Below are 25,190 nucleotides of genomic sequence, written 5' to 3'. Positions count from 1 at the left end.
CTCACTGTAGATACTGCTCTTCCTGCTCCCAGCTAGCCCCACAGCATCCTGGTGGGAGCCGGGAGTAAAGTACTCCTGGGTGGGAATAAGGGCGCTACCACAACTCCTTGGGAAATAATAAATTAGCACAGTATGGAGTGGAAATGGTGCTTAATTAATAATGAAGAAAATAATAATATGTGGCACGTATAGTGCTGTACTTGTTCCAAGCACTGTACAAACATTAACTACAGTAATTAAGCTGTAATTAATTAGAGTAACTACTAATCAGTGTAAATAACGATGCATCTGGTGGTACCAAATGGAATTTGTGAACTGAAAGCAAATTTCCATGTTCAGGAAAATGGCATCAAATATAAAATGGCACCAGTAAAAAGCAAAACCAGATGGAGGTTAAAGTGAGAGCCTGAGAGCTGTGTCGGTCCACGATGGCTTCCCAGAAGGGAATCCCGGTTTGGCAGGTATTTTGTGACACGCAAAGCTGATTTACTGATTTACTCCCTGGGCAACCCATCCCATCCATAGGAATTTTCACAGTTCTTTCCAGGCTCCAAGCCCACTCCTCCTGCCTCAGCCGCATTGCTGCTGAGAGCCAGGGGCTAAAGCAAGGGATGAGATGGAGAATTGGAAGCTTGCGGTTGGGGGAGATCAGCAGAGGAAAATACACAACAGATATAATTTTTCTTTTTTTTTTTTTTTTTTTTTTTCTGGTTCACATACTTTATATTTAACAAAATAATTTTTTAATAATATAGTCTTTTACACATCAAATATTGTTTCTAGACACTCCCTTCCCCCCCAGTTTTTACAGAATAGGTTGTTATTTTGTTTTGTTTTTTGTTTTTTTCTCACTAGTTTCAGGCACACTATTGTTTGAAAATTTTGAAACTGGATAGTCGTTGACAGGCAACAGCTTACAGAGAAATATGGCGATGACTTCTTTAATGGTACCAGTTCAACTCGCAGGAAGCCGATGCTCAGCTGAAGTACGGCAATCACTGTGCTAGTGCTCATCCTACCCCCTGCCCTCCAGCAAAATGCAAAATCAGGGAAGAAATAAAAAATATAAAGGCAACAGTGTGCATAAACCAAGACGAATTGTGCTGACCTGCTTCGGTGAAGGATTTGCTGTCGTCGCTGCTACGAGCAGGTGCTGGACTGAAGTCTGAACGCAATAAGCACCGTCGCCCTAATAGCCACGACCAAAAAGCAGCAAACCAAGTGTGGACAGTGATGGGTAAAGGCTCCTGCACTCACCTGGGAAGGGCAGAGCAGGGAAATGACATTGGTGGCTTTTCTCTCACAGTATCGCTTGGAAGCCACAGCCTGAGAAAGCAAAAGGAGCTGAAAAGCCCAAAGGGGACCCTTGGAGTCATGGGGGCTGCGGGCGGTGATCTCTCCTCCTGGCAGGCAGGCATGTCGCTACTTTCTGGAGAGACCCTTCACCAGGAGCTGATTCCCGTGGACGTGGCCAGCCTGTCCCCAGCCCCTCGTGCACCCTGGCTTGCTTTATCCCTGGCAGTACGGATGCTCCCAGGACCCACGCAGAGCCAGGCAACCTCCCTTGTGCTGCAGCAGGGCGTCTTACCCGCCAGCTGAGCCCGTTTAGTGGTGGCACAGCAATGGGACATTTCTGAAAACCTCCCAAAGGGTTATGGGCAGAGGGGAGGATTAAAATATTTTAATTTTGTCTTGCAGTAGCAGAGTCCCACTGTCGCTGAAGTCAATGAAATGGTGCCTTTGGCTCCAGCAAGAGCAGCCTCAGCGCCAGCAGAACATGATGGGGCTCTGCTGGAGGCAGCAGATTTGTGGCACAGCTGGGGCACATCTGGGACCCTCTTCCAACATTGATGCCCCAGCTGGGCATCGCACAGAGACAACCCAGGTAAGATGTTACTTTCTTGGTGCCTTTCCAAGGCTTTCTGGCTCACCGCCCATGCAGCTGGTTTTGCTTCTTGCTCCAATCAAGGTCACGGTGACTGTGTAGGTGTCTTTGACTTCATTGTCCCCACTCAGTGGAGAAAGTGTAACACAGATGCAGCTTCTGTCTTGGGTGTCCAGTCGTATACCTGTGCATCTAACTCGGCCCTTCTGCAGGTTACATTCCAGTTGGGGTATTTTAACTCTTCTTCCCCTTGTAATTTCTACCTCCCTCCTGGCCTTACCAGCCCTCCCCTTATAGACACGATAAAAATGATCCATAGCTGTATTGCCCTGACAATCCCAGGTTAGGAAGAGCCTTTAAAAAAACCAAATCACAATAGCAAAAAAACCCTTAAATAAATAAACGGGAAAAACCCCATGATCCACACTGTAGAAAGTTAGAGTGATGAATCAATCAGCATCTTGGAGGTATCACCAGTTCAAGAACTTGTGTGGGCCCCTCCTTTTTTTTTCCCTCCCCAAATCTGACCACTGCACCCCTACCAAGCATTGATAATTACAAGAGTAGATACCAGATACATAGTGTGTAAAGTGAGAGAAAAGCAGGACAGTGTGGAACGGGAGACCCTTCCCAAGGAGTAAAATCTCTGCTTGTATGAAACCCTTGCAGGTTTTGCTGGTGACCCTGTTGAAGCTGGCGGGAGGTTGGACACGTGTGCAGTGTTGAAGCTGTTTCTTTGTCATCGTCATCATCCTCATCAGTGGGTTGTTTGGCCGGCGGTGCCGCTGGCTGGGGGTTTTGCCACTACAGAGCCTGCTTGCCCTGGCACTCGCGCTTGGAGCACTGCGCTGGCTTCCACCAGTCCCCGTTGTGGCAGTGGCAGATGTTGCAGTCATCCACCTTCACTTCGATGCCAGCAGGAATTATCGTGGTTCCTGCAAAGCAGTTTGGACCTGCAAAAACACATGGGAGTAATAGAAATAAATACTAGAAATAATTTGTTTGTTTGTTGGTTTGTTTGTTTGTTTTTAAATTGGGTGCAGCAGCTCTGCTACAAGCACCCAGGAGCGGGCGGGTGCTCAGTCTCAGCCCCTCAATGTTCTCCAGCTGCATCATCACCACTGCTGAAATCAGCAGCAGCTCTCCCAGCTTTGCCCATCACAGATCACTTGTCTCTGGCTTTTTTTTTTTTGTGCTCTCAGGCACTAAAAAGAAAATAAAAAAGGCTTGAAACTTTCCTTCTTCTGTTTCTGTACCCAGCCACTAATACAAATAGCACCAGTTGCATCATGGATGCACGTGGCTTTTTTTTACTCAGTTGGCCACTAATTTATTATTGCCTTTTCCTAAGATTTGGCTGCCAGACGGACAAGACCATGAGGACAAGCATCAGGATACAGACCAGCTTTTGCAGCTCTAGCCTGGTGAGTCTGCGCTGCGGGGACCAGAGCAAATTCATCCCCCAGGACTGTGATCGAATGCCCAGTAACCCCAGGGTTTCCCAGCAGCAAAGGGCTATTAACCATAAATTATTTATAGCATCAAATTAACAAAAATAATTCACCTCCCAAATAAGCTTTGTGATAAAATCTGTTTTTTCTCAGGGGCAATTCCTTTAATCTGCTCATTATTAGCATTTTTTTCTTTGGCTTCTTTATTGCACAATATCAAAGCTGAGCAGCAAATCAACAAGAATCCTATTTTCCTCTTTTTTTTTGTAAAAGCCTAGTGAATAACCATTGCTCAGTGGTCCTTCTGCAAGCCCTCTCCTCCTCCCCTCTTGCTCCCACATCAGTTAGCACTGGGAATTAATGTCAGAGCCAGCAGCACATGGAAAAAAAATTGGGGCGGTGGCATTCATGGCATCAGGGAAGCGTGAAGACATTTGAAATGTGTCTCATGGCTCCAGTGCTGCTCTGAAATGTCACCCCTCGCCTGGCCACCGCTTTTAATCTATGCCTCCGGTGCACAAGGTGCATTTGAAATATGAGAGCATGTACAGACATGAAATTACAAGCAAGTTGTTAGTTTTTAAAATAAGACTTAAGACTTTGAAAGGGAAAATAGGGTCCCTATGTGGTTGGAAACAGGCTGAGCTGTAGACAGGGTCTCCTGTTTTATCATCTCAGAGAACTACTCATTTCATCTCACTGATTTATTATTGCCCTGACTTTATTAAGATGCTCCTCAGGACCCTATGTTTAAGCTCAACAGGTCACCAGTTTAACAGGGCTTGGCTTAACCAGATGTAGCTAATTCAGGTTGCTGCCAAGCCAAATGGTGCCTGCATGCTGTTTGTGCTTAAGCACCCTCTCCCCTTTACTAAAGGCCTCTTCAAATGCAGATCGGCTCTACAGCAACTTTTAACATCAGTCTTAATGAAGCCACAGCAGAAAGGCCTGAGAAAGGTGCCTCTGATGGCTCCTCTATCAGTCTGGGGTGACTGGGTGTACCCCAGGGCTTCTGCTTCCTTCCATGGGCAGGACTTGGGAAGACAGGCTGTGGTGCTGGGAAGGTCTGTGTCTCTCCAGGAAACGGGGATGATGCCTCCTCCTTTGCCTGGACAGCACGCGAATCCATCAGGACGCCAGGAAGAAACAGGCTTGTGCTCCCAACAAGGGAATCCCACATCACTTGTTGAGCTGGAGTTGAGGCTAAGCAGGTCTGCTGGCTGTTGAGGACCAGTGCGCTGGGATGTTTTAATCCTGCTTTGAGCTGGGCTTTGGGCCGGACAACCTCCAAAAGTTCCCTCCAACCTCAGTCATGCTACAGTGCAAAGAACTTCAAAGCCAGGAGTTACCAGCCAAGGACACACAGTGATATAGAGAAGACAAACTCTATCTATGCACACATATATATGCTATATGTGTTTTTTCTTTACATGCATTTGGTTGAAAAAGTCATGACATAATTTGGTCACGAGCTGAAGATTTTTGAAGTTGGCATCCCTCTGGAAGACATGATCCTGGTTGCAAAGGCCGTGATCCCACCTGCGGTATTTCTCTGGCCACCCACTGAAGCTGTCACTTCTTCCTACAGCTTTTGGGTCTCTGCGCAGGCCAAGCTGCTGCCTCTGCTCTGCATCGCAGATTTTAGTTCTCTACTTCATCAAGTCTGGTGTGTGTTGTGTGATGACACCCAGTGAGGATTTAGTTGTCAGGTCAGCTCATTTACTACTGTTAAATGTCTGGGGCTCTGATGCAACGAACATGCCAACCATTGTAGCTGGCCATACTTAAAGCTGAAGTAAGCATCTGTCGATCTGTAAGAGGATGCTCTGATTGCCTGCTGATGTCAGGGACACCCAGAATGAGCAGCCTCCACACAACAGCCTACTCTGTGCTCCCAGAGCAAAAAGCCCACACTTTTAATTAATATTTAAACAAAAAGCTTCCTCTGGAGATCAGGGTGGCAGGGAGAGGGGAAGATTGTTTTCCCTCTTGCTGCCCTGCGGCTGCCTGTTAATCATCTCATTTGAGAAGCCAATACTGCCTCAACACCCACACACGGCTCCAGACACAGATGGTGGATTTACAGCACCATTCAACGTGGCTGAAAACGTGCAGGAGGCCGGTGGTGAGGGGAGTCAGTGTGTTTTTCTCAGTGAGCTGGGACTGGCTGAGGGGAACTGCAAACTGGGGAAAAGCTTGTTCTTCCTTGCGTCCTGCTTATCTGTCCATCCCATAGCTGCTCCATCATGGCCACAGCTGCCCTTCCTCCTCCTGGCAACCCCTTCTCCCTCTTGAGTTTCCCTAGCGGGGGTCATTTGGGAAAAAAAATCATTAACCACACCCCATTAATGTCCCTATCCCAGGGCTGAGAAAGCAGACACCATGATGTAAAGAGGAGGTATGTACTAAAAGCATCACCCATGCCTTTGAGGTCCCCAGTGGGGAGGGGATCACTCATTTCGTGGACAGCACCAGAGCAACAACATCCCTGCCCCAGCCAAGGACATAGTGTGGGTCTGCAAAAGAGTTATTAAACACTAATAATCTGCCTCTCTGATCTCTGGCACCTATCGAGCCAGGAAGAACCTGGCAAGTGCCTTCGTGACTAACAGAAAATCCTTGGGATACAGCCATGTCCCCCACAAATAGGCTGGGTGAAGGGAAGAGGAAAAACTGCAGATACTTTGGATAAATTGCAGTGACTGAAGGCTGGAAGGAACATCAGGGGGTGGCCAAACCAGCCCTTGCTGAAGCAGCACTGAGCATCTCTGGGCATCTAAGCATCACCTGAGCACACCTAAGGAAGGAGCTGTATTCAGAGACTGAACCAAGGCAAAAAATACAGCTAGTGGGTTTGTTTTCCTTTTCCTTGGCTTTCAGCAAAATGCCTGAAACCCTGACGTTGGGCTCTACTACATCATCTGCCCTCTTATGAGTTGTTGTGCTGCTGTTTTGGGACATCCATCTCTTCTGTCAGAGCTTAGTACTTTTAATTTAGGCAAAGACTACCATTGCTCTGGACCATTCCCCCCCCCCCCCGGCTCCTCCCCAGCACTCTCTCAGAATAGTCACCTCTGCATTCCCAGAGTGAAATGTTTTGTTTTGTGCACCACAGCAAGCTTTTTTTTGTTATACACACCAATGCAATTTTTGCATTCTCTCTCCTCCCCCACTATCTCTACCCATATAGAAACGTGGATTTCTAATGGAAAGGAAAATTTCCACACTCCATTTCCATTAAATCAACTTAAATTCCCACTGTCTGGAACCAATGAAATCCAATTTTCCAGCACAGTCACTGTCAGCCAGCATGCCCCCCTTTTTTTTTTCCCATCTAAAATTCTCCCACCTTTATATTATACTTGAAAAGTGGATTGTGTTGGTCCAAAATGGGATGCAGTGAGTATCACACCCACAGCTGAGGCACCAGAAAGAAGCAGTCAGACAGTGACACTGCACTGCTGAAAATACACCCCAGACAATTGACATTTTCTATACAACGGCACAAGTCACCAGCGAGTTTTCCAGAGACCTCGGCTTTTATAGGGACGACAGCTAATGTGTTTCCGGAGACAACATGCCACACCTGGGGATGATACGAGGCTTTGGGATGTGCCTCAGAGAAGCTGCAGGTTGTGAGGCCACTACTGGATGCCACAGCAAGAAAAAAAGTTCTCTTTTTGCTTTTCAGCACAGATAACTGGATTCCTTTAAGTTCTCTGATATATTTTTTTTTTCCTCCCTTAGATCGGCCTCCCAAAATTTCAAAAGCTGAGTGCCCCAAACCCATCCTGCTGGGGACTGTCCTGAGTTTTTCTCACTGTGGCTTTGTGCTGCACAAAGGAGCAGGCTGAGACCAGGATCTGACAAACTCATGTAAGAAAAATCACAAAGAACGGGACAGAACAGCACAGCAACAGGGTTTTATTATCATTATTCAAAGGATGACACTGCTCAGAAACACTTGATGACATGTCAAGCACATCAAGAAAGTTACTTATGATAATAGCAGTAGGAACAAGAAGCTGCTTTGAGCAAGGGCTGTTTTCCTGGTCTTTGTAAAAGCATCTTAAACCATGACTGCGATGCAAACAGGTCAGTAATCATTCTCTTTTCCTTCCTCAGAGACTGATGGGAGAAATTTGCTGCTCCCACAGACAATATAATTGTGAGATTTGCTTTGCTTAACGTAATTAATACTCATGAAAGACCACAGCACTCCGGGCTGTTTGCTAGAACAACTGTGAAGATTTTTATGGAGATATATTAGGGCTGATCAGATGCTGTTTTGATGGGAGAGATGTAGCACAAAGAGAAAAATCATACCTGGTTTGTTGTCTGGGAAGAGTGACGGCAAATTTTGCAACCATACGCTTAAGACCAGATCCCTGAGTGATGACCCACGTTGTGCTACTGAACTGCACCCCTGCTGTGGATGGGATACATCTAATCCCATGCATGGACATTAAGACACTCCTGCTACACCATGCAATGCCACCCAGGGGTGTGCAATTAAGTCCTCCTGGGACTCAGTGGCATCGTGGTGCTTCAAAGCAACCCAAACCCCCCAGATGAGACACTATCACGCTGAAGAAAACTCATGTCCCAAACACAAGAGAAGCAACCATTCCAGCTCGCAAGCACACTACATCTGCATGGTCCCCACGATGGGGATGTGGAGGAAAACATCTGAATTCAAGAGCACCCTGCACAGATGGTGAGTTAAAGCTGAAAAATCACAGGAGCATGGGGTTTGATGCTCTCCAATGGCACGACCACACAGTGTAACACTGATGCTTTGGAGTCACTCAGTTCCCAGTTGCATCTCAGGTGGAGTTCACTGAAGTTGACGGCTTACAGCAGCTCTGAATTCAGCTTTGTGTGTGCAAAGCAGCAATAAGAGGAAATAAAATGTTATGCACAGCAGCAAGCACAAATCACTTCAGACCAACTGTGATATTCAGATTTGCCCTGAACAGCATCTTGCATGAGACAACGCTCATCGCATTCACTGGGACTTTTCACGGTACAATGTCCGATTTCAGTGAGCAAGTGGTATTTTCCTTCTAGTTAACTATTTTCCAGTGATAATCCTGTGTTTCCCACCACTCCATTAAGAGCCTCCCCTGTCTCTTTAGGAAATATTAAGGCTGACTCCAAGAGAATTTAGCTTATTCAGTCAATGGATAACATTGTCAAGGAGAGAGGTGATGATGGCTATGCTCATCTACCTGGTACCAGTAGTTAAGACAGCTGCTAAATAGCAACCAGCCATCCCCCAGGCCCCTGCATGATGCACCCTACAATTAAAGCAGAAGATAGTGGTGTTTCCTGACACTACTTAGGAATGGATACAGCCTGAAAACATCCCCGTGGAGGCTCACTCAGCTGAATGAGTCTTGACTACTTTGTTTTCTGAGCTCAACCACAAATGCAACCATGTGTGGGAATTTACTGCAGGCAAGTTGTGCCAGACTGGGGGAGTTGTTTCTAGAGAACGTGGCTAAGTGTCTTGTCAGTGGGAAGGTGGATTTTTCTTTGCACTTCTTCACAAAACAGGCAACTCATAGTTTCACCATGACCATCCCACGCCATAAGCTATGCGGTCTCCAGTGCCAGTGTCCGTCACTCCCATCATTGCTTGGCTGAAACAACCACTTGCAAAGCAACGACCAGGTGAGGGTTAATTACAGACCAAAACCTGCACAAGGATGCTTGTGGACAACTCCTCCTCAACAGAGAAAGAGGCAAAACACAGCAGAAATACAAGTGATACCCAGGCTCTGGTGCAAAGGGCAGAAATTACTGGCTGCCTGCACCTTGGGAACTTTTCCCACATCCAGGCTGAACTCTGTGCTCAGAGGGAAATAAAAAAAATAGCACCTTGTTTTTAATGACAGACCCCATTTCTGGAGACTAACACATCTCCTCTGTGCTGATCCTGCAGGATCTTTTCAAATGTTCATTTAGCTCTGTCAACACTATTTATGCGATCACTTCAGATTGCAAGAGAAGAGCTCTAACTTGTGGCTTTAATTAACAAGCTGAGAAGGGAAGAAGTCTTGTTTTTGCTGTCTGGTATCACGACTGCCTGCCGCCCCCTCTCCCTGGGGGGAGGAGAAGGCAGCGGGTGAAGCCAGAGGCGAGACGTAAAGAACTCAGTTGCTGATGCTGAGATTTGCCTTATTGAAAATTAAATTTGGCGATGTTCTGCAGGCAGGGCTGAAAACCCCAACAAAATATAACAACCCTGGAAATTTTTTTTTTGTGTGTGTGTGTGTGTTAGGAAGAGCCAGAAGCTGAAGGTCTCAGCTCGAAGCACTGCTGAAGCCTGAGGGTGCATCAGAAATGGGGCTGCCACGATCATGGCACGTCAGGGAGGTGAGTTCACGCTCCAATAATGCCCACGTCTAATCCCTGGTCTGTGACTAGTGGCAGCAGTGTGGTGGCAGGAGGGCTGGGAGCACCTGTGGCTCTGCCTCCTCCCTGCCTCCAGGCTATGGAGGACACAGCTTTTTGCAGATAAGGCACTGCTTCATCCCAGGTGTTCCCAATACACACACCAGGTAAAAATACCTACCCCCTGGGCTCCCGTACAGCCCAAGTTCAACACCACACAACCTGCATGAAGGCTCCTGCAGAGCTGGAAACCAGACTGTCTCAGGCCAGTGCCCCCATCAAGATCACCAGCAAGACTTTGAAAGACCCCTTCTGGCCCTCTCGCCCTCTCCAGCAGAAGTCGAGCTCTCCTAAGCTGCCTACACCCAAACATGGATGCTGTGGCAACGCCTCGACCACCACCCCTGAAAAATCTGGATGCTGCTCCATCTTTGAGAGAGACCAGGAGCTGAGTCCACCAAACCACATCGGCCTCAGCACTGAAAACTAAAAAATCCCTACAGCAGACAGGTGGTGGGTGCTGGAGGTGTCAGTCCTCGCCTCTGTAAGCAAAACACTTTGCAGAGCCATCTGTCACCCCAAATGCTAACTAGCAGCACATCTCAGCTTGGGAGTGCCGCGCGCGGGAGCACATCAGTATTTTCAGCGTGGGTAGGTGAAAGTTGGTCACCAGTACAAACAAGCCATCACCTGCTCACCCCCCCATGCCATCACAGACCTGTCAGATAGCAATCATGTCGGGAAGGGAAGGGAAGGGAAGGGAAGGGAAGGGAAGGGAAGGGAAGGGAAGGGAAGGGAAGGGAAGAAGGAAAAGAAAGAAAAGAAAGAAAGGAAGAGCGAGCGAGCAGCACCTTTTTTTGGCAACAGGCCCAGGAGTGAGTGGATGCTGGGATGAAATCATTGCAGGTTTCATCCCCTCCTTCCCCCCGAGCTGAGGAATGAAACCCAAGCCAGGCATGAAATGCTTTGAGGAGGGGTATGAGCAAGCACAGGGCTAGTGGTGGTGTCAGCAGCCCCCCAACCCTCTGCCATTCACAAGCTCAGGAATTCCTCTGTACATCTTTGTTGTTGATGTTATTTTACAATCACAAAAGAAAGCCCCGCTCGGACCTAAAGTATGTAGGTATATATGTGCCTGTGTATGTACATATAAACAAAGCCAAGGAAGTTTGAAAGATATATTTCACACAGACTTTTTTTTTGTTGCTCATTTGCTTTCATCCTATGTTGTTCTGAAAGGACAGGATGTTTGTGCAAGCTTTTCCACCAAATCTTAGCCTGCTTCATTCACTAGCACAGACACTATTTTCTTATTTGTAAAGAGCTCCTGGCAAGGTGGGGATGTCAGTCCTGCCCTCTCTGCTGAAAGGAAGAAAAATATGGATATGTGCAACAACAGACCAAGTGATGTTTCTGTGACAAGGCCACCTTCTGCCTGGGATGTTTCCACTTTTAGGCAGAATATTGCATGACGATGGCTCTTAGCCAATGTAACACAGGTCACCTCAAGGTGACCCCAATGTGGAAGGTTCACTCTTCCTCTGCCACCTTATCCAGCCACCCATAGAGACATGACGCATCCAATAAATGTCCCCAAGTTCACTCTGTTTCCTAAAGTGTTGCAAAATGAGAGCCTTCTCTTTACTTGTGGACAAACCCCGCTATCTCTGATTAAAAGCTCCCTGGAGTCAACTGGTGGTATCTCCTAGACATCCAAGAGCTTTCAATCTTGCGCACTGTTGCCCCAAAGAAATAATCTCCTCTGAAGCTGATTTGTAGCGCTTTGCCACCATTCCTGCGTATTTCACTCCTCACAAGACGATGCTCAGCTCTTCTCAAGCACTGCCTGTTTACATGAGAGATTTTTTCCAGCCATAATTCACATTGCTGGGTGCCTGAAGATGCCTTAAAGTTATTTAATCTTTGCATTTATATATCTATATATATATCTATCTGTATCTGCAGTATCCTTCTCCAATCTAAATCCAAGTTGCTCACCCTAAGCAAGCCCTACATCATTAAAAGGAGTGTATTAAGAAGGCAAGACTGAGATAAAAAGCTAAATTCAGGGCAACAGGAGCCTTTCCACTGACTATTGCCTGTGATGAAGCCAGCACAAGATGTGAAATAAAATACACCTGCAGCTCTCAACCAGCCCAGCAGGATGGTGATGTCCTGCTGGCCCCAAGTCACCTTCTGGCTCTCCTCAAGTGGAGGTGTTCACATCATCTGGGCTTTGCTCATGCGTTGCCTTGGAGTCTAATGAATGTGGGGGACCCACTCAAGTTCTCTGAATTATGACCTGGCTCCCAGTGACACAGACTGATTTAACCCTCACTGTTTTGCACCATGGTTAGAAAATTACCGATAGCTCATTATCCATCTTAATCAGGAGCAACAAACAAATGAGGGACAGGGAGACATCCAGAAGGGAATACACTGCATTACTCCTCCTTATTCATAGCAGAGTTACTTAATTTGATGTGGAGACATAACTTCAGGCATCACTAAATACTGAAGCGGGAATGTTTTGGTGCAAGGAAGATCTATGGGTGCAATTTAAAAGCAGTCTGTTTAGGAGCGGTGACATCTACCAGTGCCAATACAGATCTGAGCTGTGCAGACAGACTTGAGGTTATCACTCAGCAAGTTAAATAAAGACAGCGGCTCTTGGACACTTAAAAAGCACTGGCCAAAAATTGCAGCCCCACTTCTCTCTTCATCCACTGCCCTTGTGGGGTGAGCATGACGACGGGGGACCAAGTCCAAGGTTGATGCTGGTTCAGCACAGGCATCTGCAGAAAACAGATCTCAAGCAGTGCCAATGACTGACAGCTGCTGCTGGCAGGTATGAGGGGATGCCAAACAGGGCAGATCCAGGGTTAAAGCTCAGAAGCAGCAGAACTCTTCCTCCCGCAGGAACAGCGTGCATTGAGATATGATAACAACCTACCAGGAGTCTCAACTGTGAGAACGAATCTTTTAAATAAGTTTTTTTTTTTTTTAACAATCCAAGACTAGTGCAGATAATCTAAGAAACATGATCCAAGCACACTAAAGAAAACAGGGTAGGCAGTACATTTCCTACTGCTTTAGATTAAGGGTGTTTGCCTCATCGTACGGGCATTTACCCTGAACCCATACACCCATATTTCTGATCCCAAGTGAAACCAAAGCTGGGAGCATGTCTGAGTGCATTTCATACCCCACCTGCCCTATTTTACTGGGTTTCTAACCCAGTGATGAGTTGTGGACTGTTGACCAGCAGTGTCAGGAATTGCTGCAGTGCAAGTTAATAGGCAATAGCAAATTTATAATAATTTACCAAGGCACACACTCTGGTGATGGAATAACACACCTGAATTGAGGGGAGCATTGACGGAAAACCACAGTCACCAAAGTCAAGGAGGAGCCAACACACGGCGTGTCTCAGGATCAGCTCTCAGCCAGCAGAAGAGCAAGTTACAGGGCTACAGATCTTGCCTTAAATACAAGGTTTCCCCTCTCCTCTTTTAATATAAAATGCAGGTTGGCATTTTCAAAGTCACCTATGGGATTTGCACACCAAATTCCTCTTCATTTTAAAAGGATCTACGTGTGCAAATACCTTAATCAGCACTGAAAAGTTTAGCTTATGGTAAAAAAAAAAAAAGCACAGGCAAGGCACTCAGCTTTGCAAAAGTAGATACTCTGCATATAAACAGCTTTTCTGAATCCCATTTTTACTGTGTACATTCAAGCTTGAAGAAGGAAAACAGTAACACCTCAAAGACAGCAATAACCATCTATTAAGTGAGAAAAGCATGTTTCAACATTTACTTGACCAAACAAAAAGGATTAGCTCTTAAAAATCTCTTTGCAGACAGCATAAAGCTTTGGGAGAATACCATAGTTTAAAAAAAAAAAAAAGGTAATTTTAATTGCAGGCAATGAAAGCTGTTCCTAGGCCATTATAACCTTTCAGGTAAGTAATAGGCTTTTAAAAACTTGTCTAAATAGATATTTCCCAAAATGAACTCCAACAGTGTTGAAGGTACATTAATTCTTTTAATGGTTCAAACGTGGCAAATAAGGCAGGATGGTTTTTTTTGGATCAGGTATAAAATAGAACTAACACTAAAATACTGCATCAGTTAAAAATGTTACCAGTAAAATCAATAGTCAAAGGCAGGAAAAGCTGGACCTTCCAGACATTAAACCTTTAACTGAAGAAATATATATCCAAAGGGTATATATTAGTATATAACATGTTGCATTTCTGCTGCCTTTCCCTCCCCAGCTGGGGTCCCTTGCAGCTGCTATTTCCCAGGTGACCCCAAAAAAGGAGTAAACTCAGCCTGTGACTTGGCTGGACATTCACCCTGCCCCATCAGCCTCCCAAGGCACTGTTCTCAGACACCATCAGGGAGCAGCAGCTCCAGCAACAGCTTCATCCATGAAGACGTGAGGGAAAACCCTTATCTAGGGAAGTGGACAAATCACCCTCACTTGCCAAAGTACCAGGTCTTTGCTCTCTGCCTGTGTGTCTCCATTCAAAGGCAAAGGTTAACAACAAAAGAATAACAACCGGGATTTTTTCTCTGGGTCTTCTGAGCTTTTAGCCAACTTATTCACCTCTTGGTTGTACTCGGTGTGAAAATTTAATGATTTTTATGGCCCATTTAAACCTTTTAATGTCTTTTTTCTTTGCAAAAAAATCCCCACATTTGGTGTAAGAATTAAAACAGTATTTCATCCTTAACTGCAATGAGAGATGATGTATGGAATAGAGCTGGCTGCACGTCAAATCAGTATAAAGCCAGAACTGAATCTCACTTGGTCACTACAGCCGTGCATGATGTTTTACGGCATGTTGTTTTTTCCATATCAGTCATAAATGAAGTGAGAACCATGACCGTGCTAATTTTCTATAAAACAGGAGTAAAAAAAAAAGCAAAACAGGCATTACTATATATTACTATATATTAATTTGAGTTGCGCATTTACATGCGCAGTCTACTGAAAACCCAACCCACCGGTGGACAATGAAACTGCAGGATGATGGTTGCACCACAACACACATTAGTCGTGGCAATGGTTGCCTGTTGGTATAGGCAAACTTCTGTGCAAACCTCTTATCGAGGGGCAGAGGGGTTTCTTTAGCACACTCAGGGTGAACCTTCATCTCTCACCCAGAACACAGAACTTCATCGCAATCCAGATGACTGTGGGAATGAGTAAATTGGTACAAAAATGCCTCTATGCCTTTCTGCCGGCGTGAGATGAAATGTGAAGCTTTGAGAGCATCAGAGTAGTCCCAATTTTTTTCTTTTTTCCACCTGGTGACAGCTTTTTCCGATGAGGGTTTTGAACATGGGATCATGTTAGAAATGGAACTTCAAAGCAAAGCAGTAACTTTTCATGTAAGAAGAGAGCTGCTGCTGAAAGCATTTCTTTCTGCTCCCAGTTCCTGTTTGAGTTGTCAGGTTTTCTGTTGCTGGCTTTGAGCAGAACCCAATTTTGACACTTTGTGTGACACGGCAAGCCCATCTCCTGCTGTCTTCTCCATCATACCCATCCTTCTGGCCTCCAGGGTCTTCACCTCCATTCTGCACCCTCCTAGCCTCCACGACGACAAACACAGCAATGACTGGCCATGGGCATGCAAGACTCAAGTGAAAGGTGAATTTAATGAAAGTGTTTGTGGATAAAATCTAGACATCTAAGTCGAGAACCACAGGTTCCCCTTCCAGCTAAAGGACGGACTCTTCTGGAGAGTGTTTAACAGAGCTAAGTGGCACCAGCCTTTGGGTTTGCCTTTTTGTCATCCTTTTAAGTCTGCCAAATGTCATCCCATCCCAACATCCAGGCCAGACTGCCATAACAAATCTCTCACTTTCATGCAAATCCCTACAAATGACTGATTACCCGGAGAAAGGGAACAACCACAATGGCAGAAATGTCATGTCTGAATTTGTTTAGGGAATTTAATTTCCTGCCTAGAACATGGAAAACGAAGCTCCAGAAAACATCTCCTCTCTGACCCCACCCCACACAACTGATAAGCCTGATGTTAGAGACAAGCTGCTGTGCCAAGATCTGCAGCTCATGGTGGAACAGGAGGAAGGGGCAGGGCAGGATGGATGGGACCTTGAAGGGACATATGGAGAGAGCAAATCACTGCAAGGACAAGCACACCTTGGGCTGATGGACAGATCGAGACACCCAGAGGTTGGTGCTTCTGGAATAAACAGGCTCCTAAACCCCCCTGCTGCGACCTACCCTGATTTCTCCAACAGCTGCAAAAGCAGCTTTAATCCATGTTTTGTCCCCAGATTTTGGTCTTCCGAGGGCCCATTATGCTACCTGAATTTAATGGTATCCATGGCATTTGCACAATGCTTTTGGATGGCGCCATGCAAAGAGTCAGGCTGCTAATAAAACTAAAATGAGTGGTGCTGGTTTTGCATGTGAATAGTTGCATTTAACAAAATCATCAAATGGAAAAGGATCGTCCTTTCCTTTGCTAATAATTCTGGGTGTCACTACAAAATGCATTACGACAATATATGTGGGCTTTTATACTCGAGCAGGTGCCATGTGATATTATGCTGATGTGCCAGACCAGGATACTTATTTTGCACTGTAAGGTAGCAGCTAGGAATGATGAAAGGCTGGGGAAAATTCATGGTGAATAGATGTGGTTCTGCATCCCTCCCCCACAAATTTTCAGAATGCTTCGTTACCCCTCTTTCTGCCAGTCTGTTTTAATTACTTAATTACTGGATAAAGCTATTACTCACTTTCTGATCTCAGTGGCACCACAGTATCTGAATGGCTTTCAACTGAGAGCCTGTTATCATCTCATCATTCCTCTGGGGTAGGGAAGTGCAGAGGGGAAACTGAGGCACAGAGGCAATGACCTGCTTGAGGGGAGGTGGGTCATTAAAACTAAGCCCAGCAAACAGCTCTTTTTAACAAAACTTGTAGGAACATGACAGGATTGAGGCTGCAAACTGTGTCCTCAAATGTGATGGAAATTGCCTGCCTGGTTCAGACCTTATTGGCAGGGGCAAGGGACTGTGGGATGGAGCGACAAAGTGATGGACAATGACTTCCAAATGAAATACCCCATTTCTGACCATTTCCACGCTCTCTAGCAAGTATTCCCTGCTGCCTTGTTTTTCCTTTGTTCATTTTTTCCTTTAGAATTGTTTTTAAAACCAGAAGGGGTATTTAGACATTAGAACAGCTACTGACCTGATACAAGTCAATGATTTTATAAAGCACCTAAAAAAATGCTTTACTTTAAAAGATTGATGTTTCCTATTGTATTTTTTCAATGCCAATTAATTACTTAATTCATTAGCAATGTAACACAAGAATAGTCTTTGAAAATCTGGTGCTCTGTGTAGATGCCTTTAATTATGGATAATTAAATACTGTGGAAGGACCTGATTATACCTCTGAGCATTTTCTAATCTGGAAAATGAAACAAGCTCTTGTGCTCTTGAACGCATATAACAAAAGCTGAGCTCAACAACTACATGCAGTGAAAAAGAGATGGAAAAAGAAAAAAAAAGGCACCCCAAAATCCAGACCAGCTCAAAACCCCACAACTAAAGGAGGGTAGAAATTCTGGGAGAAGCTTGAGGGCTTTGCGCACACCCTGCCTGGTTGACTTCTCCGCATGTCCACAGTCCTGGCCTCATCGGGGATGCAAGTGGGAGCCCAACAAGCTCAACATGGAGCTGCTGCGGCCAGCAAGCAAACACGGGCTCAGGGCAACTCGATGATAATGCTTGCTAAAGATGAGAACAGGTTTCCAGGTGCTCCTTTGTACCTACAGCTACAATAGCCAAAACTGCGACAAGGAGCAAAGCACTCTTCAAATGAAATCAAGGCTGACCTTGGAAGATGAAAACTTGCCAGCACCAGAAGTTATTTTATTAGCTTGGGTTTCCATTCCTCTACCTTCCTTTTTTTATTCCTTTTTCTCCTCTTTATTCCTCTGCAGTGATCACAGTGAGCAAGTCAGCATCCAGAGGGCTACAATAACAAGTGTCACTGTCTTGGAAAGGGTTTTAATCTCAGAAGAAAGCCAGGGAAATGTTTATTTTGAAGACAGCATTGCCCCAGCGCTTTCGAGACAGTTCCCTCCCTACCACAACTGGAATCCTGCAGTAGGCCAAAGGAGGTTTATTTTTGGATATGCTGGAAAAAAGCAGGGGGAAAGGAGGGGCATCAGTGTCTAAATAAAGTCAATTTGTGCTGTCACGCCAGGCACCCTCGCTGTGTACAACCTCCTATCCTCCTCTCCCCAGTATCTTATTTATACTGTGGCGAATTCCTCCCAGCATCCCTGCCCCTCCTGCACCCTCCCTGACCGACTGCCTTCTGCCTTAATTAAAAGCCACCAATTACGGTGCTGAGTGATAAAACAAGGCCAGGGGCTTTCTGCTGCCAGCGGCCAGTCCTGCTTGGCTGGCTGGGAGCTGACTTTTGCTGCTGGGCAGCCCGACCCAGCTCCCTAATGAATGGCAGGTTATCGATGCACCAAGCACATATGCTACAGAACAGGGCCATTAAGCACCATATCGCGGGCAGGCTATCAGCCAGCGAGATTAAAATATTTAAGTATTTAGCACAGGCCAGGGCTCGGTAAACCTCCAGTGGATGCTTTCGAGAGCAAACAGCATCTATTTATAACCCCCAGACTCTTATTTTGCATCCTTCTTTCCTGGGCCATGAAGTGATTGCCAGACCCAGTGAATAAACTCTGTGGTCTTTATTGAAGGTATTTCTCCACTGGAAAATTCTGTGAGAAAAGCCAGGATGGGTTCTGTAAAACATTAGGGGCAGGATGACATGAGGGTGACATATAAATGGGCTTCATGCTGGCACTGATTGATCAGGAGCACCGAAAAAGACGGAAACTGTCACCTGTAATGCACGAGCTGCCTGTCTATGTTAAAGAGTCCAAGTATCAACTGTGACTTTGTGGGTCCTGATATCCAAGTGCGGGGTGTTCCTCTGCCCTAGAGATTTCCTCCTGGGGTGTACCTCCAAAATCCTCATCCAAGGCAGCTGATTTCATCTGAGAAATGCTGAAATTCAGCGACTGCGGGGTGAAATGCACAACTAGACACTGCAGACTACTGGACACGTTAGCGATGCCTCCCAGGAACACGGTGGCTATGGTCATTTGTTGGGATTTTCTGCTTCACGCTGCCAAAAAAGGCTCCCTCCTATAGACAAGGGGTCAGAGACTCGCTGCCACCCCTCATTCAGGTGACAGTGGGGGTAATGCTGAAAGACAGGGGTGTAGCAGACCCCACTGAGACAGCAATAATGCTTCATTAAAATAAGCTAAAAGGGCCTTAGAAGGTGCCATGTCTGCAAACACCTCCAGACTCACAGCCTCTTTGACCTTACCCATTGGGAAAGTTTTGCACACATGAGCTTATGGGGGGTGTGTGTGTCATTTATTTATTTTTCCCAAGAGATAAATGGAAAACACAAAAGGCAATGATATGTAGCCCCTTTGCTGACTCCCCACCTCTTAATACATACAGTGAGGGAGAACCATTGAGATTGCCCCATCTTTAAGTCAATTCCCCACAAAACTGCAACTCAGCCAGCACATGCAATACTTGATTTACTGCAGACTTCACTGTGTCAACGTTTTGTGCACCAGAGCAAACCAAGCCTACAAAGCCTGGTCCTCAGCTGGGAGGACAAAATGCACCAATTTCCTTGAAGCACATTGAGCATCACCTACACATCTGGCAGATTGTATTGCAACAAGGAAAAGCTTTCACATCCCGCTTTTAAACTGCAAAAAATGCTACTGCATGGAACAGAGGAGTAAGGGGGGGTGCGCAGACCCTCCTGGCCCAGACAAGCAAGCCCCCTGCACAGATAAATGCACCCTGGGACGATGGCTGGCTGCACCATTCGTCCCGAGGAGCAGCATTGTCCTATGACTCGAAGGGCACAGGGCCAGCTTACATGGGCACAGGAACTGGCCCTGGCTATTTTTTGCTTTTAACAACTTTATTATTGAGCTGTTAGGACCAATAAGAGAGGGGGGCAAATCCTCGGCTGCTCAGAAAGCACAGGTGTTTCCCTTGGAGTAAGGCAGACAGGCCAATTTACACCAGTCTTAGGAACTGCACCACAGTGTATTTGCTCTCTGGGAGGCACGAATACATGCATACCAAATCTATCTAATTGTTACTATTGTGGACAGCTTTCAACTTTTAATCACAGTTCTCTAAGTCCTTAATAATTACCATTTGACATTTCCTGTAATACATTTCTTTTTTGTTTGACACAGCTTGAATAGTAACCAAAAATCCTCTCTTGCTGCTTTCCCTGTAGCATGGCGAAAGTACCAGAGCCTCACATGCATCAACTGCAGTGTGTTGAACAAAAGCAAACTAAATTAGTTCATTAATAGCTGGCAGCCACTGCCCTGATCCACAACCCGGTGAGCAGGTCTGCAGGACTGCCGTGTCGCCACGAAGGGGCCGGTGCCCACACCGCCCACGCGACTGCCGGCCCCTGTGTGCTAGCAGATAAGGGATGACGCATCGGATGCTGCTGCGGACCCAGTTCAGATGAATAATCCTCATGCAGAAGGAGTCCCTTGGACGTCAGCGGTGGCTGCGATGAGTCAGAGATCAGAGAATGAGGCTTTTCTGGAAAGAACACCCAAGATTGGCTCAGACCTCATGAAATCAGAGCCTTTGACTTGTAATCTGAGCTGGCTCGGCACCAAAAGGCTGCGTGTCAGCTGAAGCACGTTCCTCAGCCTCTGCTCAGACACAGCCCAAGGAGCTGATGGGGGATTATTTACGCCCCCCCTCCTTTTTGTAGTCCCTCCTGTACGCAGTGAGAGCTGAGAGGGGACGGCACAAAGACACACTGGTATTTCGGTTCACAAGCCAGAAACCAGGCAAGCACACTGACCTGTGCTAATGAGACTCAGGAGTACCGAAGCAATATCGAACATTTTAACCCTGTCCTGGGCCAGAATACTTACCCAGAGCGAGAGCTGAGCAGGAAGGACATTTCCCATCACAGTCAGAGTGATCGCTGCTATTCCTCTCCCACTTGAAGGGAAGGAAAAGTTAAAGTCACAAGCACTTTTTTGTTTTAATAAAAATCAGAGCAAGTAGTCTGAAGTAATTCATTGGGCAAAAAGCCCCTTCATTTTTGTCTTCCCTATCAGAAATGTTCCAAATTATCAAATAAAGATCTACATCCAAAACCATGTCAGCCCCAGCTGGGTTTTTTCCCAACTTGTTTTTTTTTTTTTTTTTTTTTAACCAGCATATAAACAACGAGCTTGCTTTAACGGGCCTTTTTCTTGGGGACGTTTCAGTGAGTCAGCATTTTCTGACCAACACATTTCCAGCTTCTTCAAATACTCCCAAGCAGCTGCAGTGAAAAAAGTCTGAGCTTTGAAAGGTCGGGGAGAACTTTGTGTGCTCATCTTCACACAGCCCCATTTCTCCCAACAGATCGCTGTGCAAGACATCAGTAATTTTTGGTAAGCCAGCTCCTGCTCTGTTTATTCTAACAAAGAGGAGCTGCCCTAGCAACACTGAACTCCTGCCACAAAATGTTTTTAACTGAGACAAAAGTGTGGCTTAATTGTTGTAATATGAGAAAAAGCAGTTTACATCAGTTGTGGGACTGGTCCATATTTAGTTTTTTTAATTAAATCTACTTCCTGAATTCCTTGTGGCAATTATAATTTCAGAAATGGGTACAAGTGGAATACGCATGTCCTAGAGTCTACCTGAAAAGAATAAAACTGGGGAGCCTCCATGACAGAGTGCTGACAACTGGGGTCCCATGGGTGTATTCCCTGCCCAACCCTATTTTATTTAGCTGTACCAATATGGCCAGAGATGTGAGGAAATTAACCACACCAACCCAACCAGCCAAAGCAAAGAAAGCAATGTCCTCTCCTCTTTTCCACTGGGCTTTTATTTGCTGATGACCACGCCTAAGTTCTTCAGTCTCAGGTATGAATTCAGATCAACACTGCAGAAGGATTTTCTAAACAGAAACATGGCAAGAAATTACCACCAACCAGCCAAATTCTTTGCAGCCTGTGCTGCAGGAACTGAGGCAAGAAAAGCTTCATGGTGCAGGAGCAAAGACCTGGCACGGGGAGCTGAAAGAACCCATGGAAAGCCAGAGCACGAAGACAGCTAACCGAGACGGAGACGGGTGGAAGGGACGTTGATGTTTATGGGCGGAAGAGCATCTCTGGACAACAGGGATCAGCAATATTCACTGGCAGTCCCAGCAGTGCACCAGCCTCCAGCCCATCCTACAGGAACCTTCTCCAGGCAGCACAGCTCAACCATTCTCACACAGCCGTATTCGCCGCCACGTGTAAGGAGCGTTCTTTCACCCTCACCCGGACGTGCTGTAACAAATTGTGAGTCCCTCTGGCAAACGGTTCCACCAAACTTGCACTTATTTTCATCCTGCCCAGGAGATGCACTCCATCAGCAAACGAGGGATAAAGAAAAACACACCTTAAAAATACTTCTTAGTCTCTCCAGATGAACTGATTGGTGAGCTGGCAAGCACAACAGGCTAGGATGATGTGCAAACATACAGTAATACCCAGAATGAGATTATTGCACTGATTTCTTTCACGGATGTACGTAGGTGTAGAAGAGACAGAAGGCTAATGCTGAAATATAGGATCCAGCAGAGAGGATGAAGATGTAGAAAAGGCAGAGGGAAGAAAAGGGAGCAGGAGGAGAAAACTCCTAAGTGCCATTTTTTTAATTCTAAGTCTTCTCAGACTTGCTTAGCTCTAATCTTTAATTCATATTTTCATTACAGTCTCTTTGCTCTGTAAAGTCTGCATTTCATGTAAAAGGAGCAGCTCAAACATCAATTATTTGACATAAGTCAACCCCTTGTTAAAGTCCTCTACTCTACATATATGTAGGCTCCAATAAAAGAAGCATTAAACATTCATTAAATTAGAAATACATGAAGACAGTGTCTGCCACTCTTCGCATACAGATATGCTTAATAATCCCAACCTTCTAGAGCATCAAAAGCAAACCCATATCTAATCCTTTTAGAAAACCTGACCATGCAAAACACCCCAACCTCCTGCAATTTGCCTGTGAGTCACCCAGAGATATTCACTCTTGCAGGTCAGATCCTCAGCTGGAGTAACTCAGAGTAAAACAATACTGCCGGCATTACACCAAGTGACACAGACTCGGGATCTGGCTTTAGGCTTCTCTTGCAGCAAAGTGGTTTACAGCAATGTAATTGGATAATAATGTCACTTCTGGTCTTTTAAGTTACACCAAGAATCTGATCAGGCGGGGAATTGCAACACCACACCTGCTAATTTCAGTACTGCCCAGGCTGCTTGTGTTCTGCAAAAGGAATGTGGTTTCCAAACCTGATCCTAGGAAATTTTTTCCCCCAAAAAACCCCAAACCCACCCCCTCCTCTACAATACACTATCATGATGATAGTGGGTTTTGAACTAACACTGCCGTAGGCTTGTGCACACAAATTTCAGCAACATTTTCTCAAGGAGAAACAATCACTGATGAGCAGATGCTTCTTCATAAATATTTCTGAGTTTAAAGAGCAACACAGACCTCATAACGTGTTTCCCACATCTCTGTAAGCTGTGTCCGCTTAATGAGAGCTTTGGAGCAAGGCCTGTCCAACAAACAGCTTCTCATAATCCTCCCCGACCCTTCTCTTCAGGCTGTCTGTAGACATTCATTTTGAACTCTGCTGGGGTGGGAGCACGGAAAGATGGTTAGAACCTGGGGTCCAAATTCAAGAGAGCGGCATTCAGCTCCTCCCTGGCCTTGACGCTGTCTGGCAGAGTCTTCTCTTGCCTTGTTTAATATGTGAATTATCTTGTTCTTGTTTCCTAGGCATATGAAGAGAGCACAAAGGCTTGGGAAGCATTAGCGGACCTGTAAGCATGCAGATGAACACATCGGGTCAAAAGCAGTTGCTGTCCTGCTGGCTCCCAACCGCAGTACTCTGTGAATGGAGCTTTTCCCGGCAGCATCCCTGTCACTCTGACACTACACAGTTCAGCAGCCACCGCTTTGTGTGAGCACTGAGCTGTGTGATAGAGTTAATCACATTAAGTGCTGTTCAATTCATGTCTTTTTTGTTCTCTAAAGGCTTTTCCTCTCCCTTGCCTCTTTTAGCCTCTCCTTCTTTTAAACTTCAGGAGGTGGCAGATTCAACTCAGTGCGCCTTGATGCTATCCAGCACCAGGATGGATAATTTTGGAAGGTTTAACCTCTATATACCTTTCCAAAGCTTTTCACTACTAATAGATGACTCTTCCAACCGCTGTGTCCACAAGGAGAAGGTCACAGTCTTGAGTAAGCAGGGCATTTAAGCATCTGGATAATCCAGCTGCAGGAGATTTCCAAAACCACTGGAGGGGCTAGCCCTTGGCAGATTCTTACATGCCTAACTCTCATCAGCAAGTTCGGCATCTTCGTGCCTTTAACCATGTGGCCCAAAGTGATGGAAGTGAACGACCTCCACTGAAAATCAATTTCAGTGAAATTACTTCTTTTTGCAAGGAACAGTAAAGCAAGTACTGAAGTATTTTGTCAGGTCGATGACTGCCTGGCCCAAACATACCACCTTGTTTTCAGTCTTGATCTTCTACCAGCTTTTAAATCAATCCTTTGTTTCCTCTGTTGGTAATCAAATCACTCCTTTAATTGAGCTAACAGGGTACCACAGTTGACATTCCTGCTGGTAAACACAAAGAACATTAGCCGACAAACATTCAAAACCACATCCTTTGTAGTCTCGGGAATTTTCTTTTGCATTCAGTCTTCTAAAAACATTGATTTTCATAGCTGGCCACAAAGACTCAGTGCAGTAGGCTCTGCCATCGCAATGTTAAGGCGACTTCTACAGGTTCTTGCAAAAATGGAAGATGACTCCTGATTTGGGGTGGCATCTGCATCAGCACAGCAGCACTGAGTCAGCTGTGAAACAACCACCAGCCCACATGCGCTGGGCAAGTGCTGCCCAAAGAGGACCAGGTCCTTCCTGTGACCCCTCAGCCTGACATCTGAATGGGGAGGTGGTGGGGGTGTCAACTGAGTACCCAAAAAGCTGGCTGGCTGCCATGAATACTTCATCCACCAAGAACGAAGGGTGATGTGGCTACGCTACGCTACCAACTTCGGTCTCCGGGACCTATGAAGAGGATCGTGGAGTCCAGCAAAGTCCGGAGCGGTGGATACATCTTCTTGGCTGGTCGCGCTCAACTTGCATCTGCACAATCAATCAGCATATTGCACAGACTTTGACTGAAGGGGTTTTAACTGCAATCTTAAAATCTGGCCATTTCAGGAATTCCTGAAATAAATTAGAAGAGGAATTTTATTTAGTAGTTTTTTTCTAAAGGAATCTCCCCATGG

General features: G+C 45.8%; 1 protein-coding gene across 3 annotated transcripts in view; it reads right to left on the bottom strand.

Annotated features, from left to right (window-relative positions):
- Positions 1-802: 802 nt before the first annotated feature.
- Positions 803-25,190, bottom strand: part of VWC2L (von Willebrand factor C domain containing 2 like) — a 51,601-nt gene continuing 27,213 nt past the window's right edge. For 2 of the 3 annotated variants that reach the window (XM_065069084.1, XM_005501693.3), the window contains one exon: positions 803-2,838. In XM_065069084.1, the coding sequence (XP_064925156.1) occupies positions 2,809-2,838 (30 nt within the window). In that variant the 3' untranslated portion in view covers positions 803-2,808. Of the gene's footprint in view, positions 2,839-23,375; positions 25,129-25,190 lie in introns of all 3 variants that reach the window. The other variant, XR_010473741.1, reaches the window with a different exon arrangement.

The sequence above is a fragment of the Columba livia genome, chromosome 7, assembly GCF_036013475.1.
Source record: "Columba livia isolate bColLiv1 breed racing homer chromosome 7, bColLiv1.pat.W.v2, whole genome shotgun sequence".
Classification (NCBI taxonomy): Eukaryota; Metazoa; Chordata; class Aves; order Columbiformes; family Columbidae; genus Columba; species Columba livia.
The sequence above is the reverse complement of the archived record's forward strand: the minus strand, read 5'-3'. Positions and strand labels throughout refer to the sequence as shown.